The sequence below is a fragment of the Myripristis murdjan genome, chromosome 22 (assembly GCF_902150065.1).
Source record: "Myripristis murdjan chromosome 22, fMyrMur1.1, whole genome shotgun sequence".
Classification (NCBI taxonomy): Eukaryota; Metazoa; Chordata; class Actinopteri; order Holocentriformes; family Holocentridae; genus Myripristis; species Myripristis murdjan.
This window is the reverse complement of record NC_044001.1, coordinates 98,047-105,000: the sequence shown is the minus strand read 5'-3', so window position 1 is coordinate 105,000 and position 6,954 is coordinate 98,047. Positions and strand designations below refer to the sequence as shown.

Genomic DNA, 6,954 nt, shown 5'->3' with positions numbered 1-6,954 from the left:
AACAATCAGTTAGCAGTGACGGAAAACAGGTTAGAAAGGGACGCACACCACACTGCTGCTGCTTGTCATCATTAGTCCGGCGCCACTGCCGTAACACGAGGCATGTCCAGTGTGTGTGTGTGTGTGTGTGTGTGTGTGTGTGTGTGCGTGTGTGTGTGTGTGTGTGTGTGTGTGTGTGTGCGTGTGTGTGTGTGTTACCCTCTCTGTGAGGAACAGCAGAGGAAGTGATGAAGGTCCATCTGGTGGCTGAGACGGTTCCTCTGGGAACGACATTCTGCCAGAATGTTCCTGCAAACACAAACAACACGACGTAAACAATGTGTGTGTACTTCTGTTGGTTCTGCTGTTGGTTCTGCTGTGGATCTGCTGTTGGTTCTGCTGTTGGTTCTGCTGTGGTTCTGCTGTGGTTCTACTGACCGACCAGGCTTCCCTTGGCGAGGTGCAGCTGGTTGCGGCCCGAGGCGACCCAGACGCCGCTGCTGTTGGCGCTGACGAGGCTCGGCTGGCACTGCGAGTACTGCGACAGGAACGCCACCACGCGCTCCACCGGCGCCCGCGTTACCGTGGCAACGCTCTGTGTTGCCTGCAGCAGCGTCTGGAACAAACTGCCCTGATCAAACACCACGTAGTCTGAAATACTGATCTGAGAGAGAGAGAGAGAGAGAGAGAGAGAGAGACAGGTTATATAACAGTTCACACACACACACACACACACACGCGCACACACACACACGCACACACACACACACACATACCTGCCACCAGTGGTCGTCAGCACCCTGCGGGCGGGACGGGGAGATGCCGGTTCGGAACCAGAGGCTGCCGCTGGCGTCCAGCGCCCAGGCGGTGCCACCGTCTCCCAGGGCAACACAAACCAGCTCCAAACCCTGAGCCTCACTGAATACACACACACACACACACACACACACACACATTACAATGTTCAGCAAACAGTATGTCTCACCCTCTAAACAGGAAATGCTCATTGTAAGCTAGCTTTAGGCTAACACACCCACTGGTTTCAATGAGACATGCTAACACAGCACTGATGCTAACAAACTGTGGAAAATACCAGAAAAGGTCATTGTACTCCATGTACCAGTACAACTAATATTGTGTGACTGCAGTACCACTTGACTCTGTCATACTTCCAGCTCTGTGCATTAAAGTGTAGTGTAGTAGTAGTCCTGCAGCAGTAGAGCAGTAGTTTGCAGTAGTTTGTAGTAGTTTGCAGTAGTAGTGCTGCGCAGTTGTACTCAGCAGTAAACAGCAGTACCTGACTTTGTCGTACTTCCAGCTCTCGCCCTCGCTGCAGAAGCGGCTCAGTCCTTCTCGGTAGAACAGAGCTTTGTGTTCGCTGAGCGCCCAGACCACGCCCCCCCCGACACACACCTGGCTGAACACACACGGAGTGTCCACCTTCACCGAGCGAGCGCACGGCCGCTCCACACTCAGGCCTGAGCACACCAGACACCCAGACATGACCAGTTAGATATAAGGAGAAAAACATAACAAGGTATAGATCATAACGAGGAGTCAAACATAATGAGGAGTAAAACATAACCAAGAGTTAAACATAATGAGGCATAAAGCATAACGAGGAGTTAAAAAAATTAGGTGTTAAACATAACGAGAAGTTAAACATAATGAGGAATAAAGCATAACCAGGAGTTAAACATAATGAGGAGTAAAACATAACCAAGAGTTAAACATAACGAGGAGTTAAACATAATGAGGTATAAAGCATAACGAGGAGTTAAACATAACGAGGAGTTAAACATAATGAGGAGTTAAACATAACGGGGAGTTAAACATAACAAGGAGTTAAACATAAGGAGGTATAAAGCATAACGAGGAGTTAAACATAATGAGGAGTTAAACATAACGGGGAGTTAAACATAACAAGGAGTTAAACATAATGAGGAGTTAAACATAACGGGGGTTAAACATAACGAGGAGTTAAACATAATGAGGTATAAAGCATAACGAGGAGTTAAACATAACGAGGAGTTAAACATAATGAGGAGTTAAACATAACGGGGGTTAAACATAACGAGGAGTTAAACATAATGAGGAATAAAGCATAACGAGGAGTTAAACATAATGAGGTATAAAGCATAACTTGGAGTTAAACATAACTTGGAGTTAAACATAATGAGGAATAAAGCATAACCAGGAGTTAAACATAATGAGGAGTTAAACATAACGGGGAGTTAAAAATAACGAGGAGTTAAACATAACGAGGAGTTAAACATAATGAGGAGTAAAACATAACCAAGAGTTAAACATAACGAGGAGTTAAACATAATGAGGAATAAAGCATAACGAGGAGTTAAACATAACAAGGAGTTAAACATAACGAGGAGTTAAAAAAATTAGGAGTTAAACATAACGAGAAGTTAAACATAATGAGGAATAAAGCATAACCAGGAGTTAAACATAATGAGGAGTTAAACATAACGAGGAGTTAAACATAATGAGGAGTAAAACATAACGAGGTATAAAGCATAACGAGGAGTTAAACATAATGAGGAGTAAAACATAACCAAGAGTTAAAAATAATGAGGTATAAAGCATAACGAGGAGTTAAACATAACGAGGAGTTAAACATAATGAGGAGTAAAACATAACCAAGAGTTAAACATAACGAGGAGTTAAACATAATGAGGAGTAAAACATAACCAAGAGTTAAACATAACAAGGTATAAAGCATAACGAGGAGTTAAACATAACGAGGTATAAAGCATAACAATGTGAGGGGTTCATGTGTTTCAGTTTGTGATGAAACTGGAAATCAAAATTAGACCAAATTTAAAGCAGAGTGAGTCTGAAATGACCGTGTGCCTGCGTTACTTCAGGCTTTTGTTAGGGGCTGTTTGTTTAATAATGATGAAATGCTGGAATAGCATAGAACAGAACATCAGGATGGTTAGTGAATTACACAAGTATGACTTTTTCCATTAGATATATTGTGATAATGTGTATTTTTGGCTTTGTTTGTTTTTATGTTTGTAACATGTTTAAAATAAACAATTCAAATTCAGCACCTTTCAATCACTGTTAATGAAACAGCTCCATGACGACCTCTGCTCTGCTGGTAGAGTTATGACAGCTAAACACACACACACACACACACCTGTCTGCAGGTACAGGTCTCCGTTGGTTCTGATGATCCAGGCGCTGTCGTCGCTCAGAGTGACGAACGCCGTCTGCTCCACAGCTTTGTACCAGTGACGCTTTCCTTTGATGGACACTTTGGCACAGGCGAACGCCGTCATGCTCTTCTGCTCCACCTTCCACAGCAGACTCCCTGCAGGTTAGCCCCGCCCACCAGACAGGTTAGCCCCGCCCACCAGACAGGTTAACACGCCTCCTCCAAAACCACCATCATGACTTGACTCTGTATTCAAACTCCCTGACCCAGAGAGTTAGAAATAAAATAAATAACATATAAAATAAGCAAATAAATGCCTGACCAAAACTGATTTCAAGTGTATTATTAACATCATCATTATTATTATTGTTATTATAATTGTTTACAGTATTACTAAAAGCAAAGCAACAACACTGATTAAACCCCTCAAGGGCTGCTGAAGAAGAATGTTCATTTCTTTTTTTTTTCTTTTTTCTTTTTTTTTTTTTGGTTTTGTCTCCATTTAAAAAAAAAAAGAAAAGAAAAGAAAAGAAAAGAATTTCATACCCACAAAATATTAAATAAAGATCACAAAATCCAAATTTGATTTTCTTTTTTCCTGCGCACTTTTTGACATTTCAAGGCCTGGAATTCCTGAATATGTTCTGTATTATTTATCTACTGGTCTAAAGAAAACTAAAGAAAATTGATGAAGGTGAGCAGGACACTGGTTGGAATTCAGCATCCCATCCCAGACCCACCTGAGGGCGACAGCGCCATCTGGTGGACATTGTCTTCAAAGCGCTGCCAGTTCAGGCCAGTTTCAGGCAGAGGGCTGCAGAACAAGCCGCCCTTGAAGTCCAGACACCAAACATGCCTGCAACAACATTCAACATGTCTGCCTCAGCGTCTCGCTGCTCACAGTTTGTGATCTTGTTGTGTTGCTGCATTCACTGTAAGACACGGAATCACCTACTCATCAACACACTAAACTAGACTAGACTAAACTCCCAGCATGCAGTGTGTTACTCTCCTGTTGGGGCAGAGCTCCATTCTCCCAAAAGAAATTCCCTCATTTGGTGTTTTGATGATGATGGTGGAGAGTCCAAAATCTCCATGAGGCCATGAGGTGAAGTCTAAATTATTGTGACTTCAGGGTTTCTCCATGTGTCATACTGCAGATTCTGATATTAGTGTTTAAAGTCGGGAATAGCTCGTCCTTTGACAGGCCACACACTGGCTGACTGACTGTCTAAATGACTGCCTGCCTGCCTGCCTGCCTGCCTGCCTGCCTGTCAGTGTGTACTGGTTAGGGTGTATTACTGCAGTATTCCAGCTGTGTGGTGCAGAAAAAGCTGAAGTACTACAGTATCTGGTGTGTATTATTACAGTGTTAGGGTTAGAGGTCAGGATGCTGCTCACACACCGTCTTTTGTTACACGTGTAATAATCTGTATTTGACCAAAATACCAGTAATTATAATAAGTGAATAATCACGTTTTATAATCTGTCACACTGACATAATCCCACGATCTAATCTGTCACTTTACCTGTCAGTCACCAGCAGGCTGAGGATGCCACACCCGGGTCCCGAGTAGCCCATCCAGCTCTCCGCCAGCTGGAGAGGAGACACAACACACATTTTAATCATCGTGACGCAGTTTCTTGAACGGCGTTTAAACCTGTTGCGTCACTCACCTGGTCGGCTTTGTGCCGCTCACCTGGTCGGCTTTGTGCCGCTCACCTGGTCGGCTTTGTGCCGCTCTCTGTCCTGTCTGTCTTCGTCCGGCGAGACTGACTTCCTGTCCGTCTGGATGGAGAGACAGCTCAGGCCATCTCCCACGCTGCCAACAGAGGGCGCTGCATAGATATCCTCCTCTTCATCGCTAGACACGCTGGGCCGTCTGTCCAAACTGGACACGGTGGAGTAGTACATCTGGTCCACCAGGCCACCAGAGGGCGCCAAGTCCTCATCCTGAAGAAGAGGAGGAAACTCCTGAAGACATGAATTGGGAAAGCTAGGTCCAAAAAAAATGTGCTAACACTGGCCTTTACAACCATGTTTTGCTGTGTTGCTGAATTTGTTGTGTCACAAATCAACCTGGTCATGTAATTTATTCCATCAGTTTATTTTCTGCTTGAGGTTCTTCAGCTCAGCAGCAGAACCTCACTGTAGAACACGAGATCCCAGTGGGATGTAAAGGCTGTGTGGAACAGAAGAGTTCATCAAACCTCCATCAGTCAATGACAGTCAGTCAGACAGTCAGTGGGCTGGGCTGCTCCCTTCCTGCAGGTATGCACACCTGCAGCATCGCCATGGCAATGCTTATACACATAAGTAAACAGCCCAGGTAACTGACTGGAGGAATGTCACTGTATATGGTGCATTCATGGCACTGTTGTTGCCTGGGAAAAATTGTGCCAGCATCGGGAAGCATGCACAGATCGCAGTTTAAAAAACACCCGTAGAGAACCTCGTGCAGAGAACCTCCGTAGGGTTCCACTGGCCAATCCCAGGATGGTCGGTGGAGGTCCAATTTGTGTAGAAGCCTCGGCTCCCCGCCGCAGCATGGCCCTCCCTGCGCTGGCATGAGGCCAGGAGGTTTTGTGAGAGAACGCCGCGGACGAGCAGCACCTCTCGGGCTTCGCCATGGGAGTCGGTGCTCCTGTTGTCTCAGGTATGAATCTCCCGGTATCCGGGACATCCCGTGAACACACCTGTTCCACTGTAGCACAGGGCATCAAATACTGTATCTTTAGCTACAGATACCAAACTGTAGTGTGCACTGCACCTGACTGTGTCCCAGTAACACAACTTCACAACAAATTCAATGTAGGCTCCTTGCCATGTGATTGTTCTACGTAGTGATGTTACATAATTCAGTTGTATGTACCTCAGAGTGTATAGAGTGTGTGTGTCATTAGGTGGATCACTTAAATGTGCGCTCGGCATATGTTTTCTGTTAGTGTAATGTGTGCAATTAAAACACACTCACCTCCTCCTCCTCCTCCTCCTCCTCCTCCTCCGGTCCAATCAGAGGGCTCAGGAACTCGTCCTCCTGTTCTTCCATTGGCTGATGCTCTGGTCCGTCCTGCTCGGAGCTCTGCATGTAGGAGAAGGTGCATTCCAGCAGCAGATCTACATCCGGAGTGGGGGGCACAGCCTCCGTCTCTGCCCCAGACAGAGAGCCTTGGGCTGGGTATGTCTGGCTGTCCGGGCCCTGGACGGCCAGGGAAGATGGAGGCAGGCAGGAGCTGGGCGAAGGAAACAAAGACGGGTCAAACAGCGCCGTGACACCAGAGGAGTGACATGGAACCAAACTGGAACAAAAAACAAAAAAACAAAAACAAAACCAACAAAAAAATTCACCAATGCAGCAGCAAGCACACAGAGTGACAGGTGTGCAGCTGCTCTCTGTGTTTGCTCCATGTTGTGAAAATGGACAAAAGTCAGCCTCTGTGTTCATGTGTTCATGTGATCCTTTGAGTGACTGATACAACATAGAAAACAATGCAATAAAACACAATATACAAGCAAACTTTGTCTTGGACTCAGTGCTACAAACATAAATGCCTCCACAGCTGCAGTAAAGTAAATGCCATGTAAAGAAAAAACAGCACCAGCCGTACCAATCACAACAATAAATAACCCAAAATCTGTACTGCACAAAACAAGAAATATTGCACATACATTGCACATAGCACATATTGCACACATCCAGTGGCAAACCCCCAGAAACCACTGCGCCATCCCTTCAGCCTCAAGCAGTGTTGTTTTAAAAATTAATCAAGGTAGAAAGAAATGAGTTTTTAAAACAATA

General features: G+C 45.1%; 1 protein-coding gene across 3 annotated transcripts in view; it reads right to left on the bottom strand.

The window, feature by feature from the left end:
• tecpr2 (tectonin beta-propeller repeat containing 2) overlaps positions 1-6,954 on the bottom strand; it is a 35,697-nt gene that overhangs the window by 5,269 nt on the left and 23,474 nt on the right. For 2 of the 3 annotated variants that reach the window (XM_030044979.1, XM_030044978.1), the window contains exons 13-21: positions 6,130-6,388; positions 4,878-5,129; positions 4,684-4,751; positions 3,895-4,010; positions 3,137-3,310; positions 1,277-1,457; positions 756-897; positions 418-643; positions 199-288 (exon numbers count right to left, since the gene is read on the bottom strand). In XM_030044979.1, coding sequence (XP_029900839.1) covers positions 199-288; positions 418-643; positions 756-897; positions 1,277-1,457; positions 3,137-3,310; positions 3,895-4,010; positions 4,684-4,751; positions 4,878-5,129; positions 6,130-6,388 — 1,508 coding nt within the window. The remainder of the gene's footprint in view (positions 1-198; positions 289-417; positions 644-755; positions 898-1,276; positions 1,458-3,136; positions 3,311-3,894; positions 4,011-4,683; positions 4,752-4,877; positions 5,130-6,129; positions 6,389-6,954) is intronic. The other variant, XM_030044980.1, reaches the window with a different exon arrangement.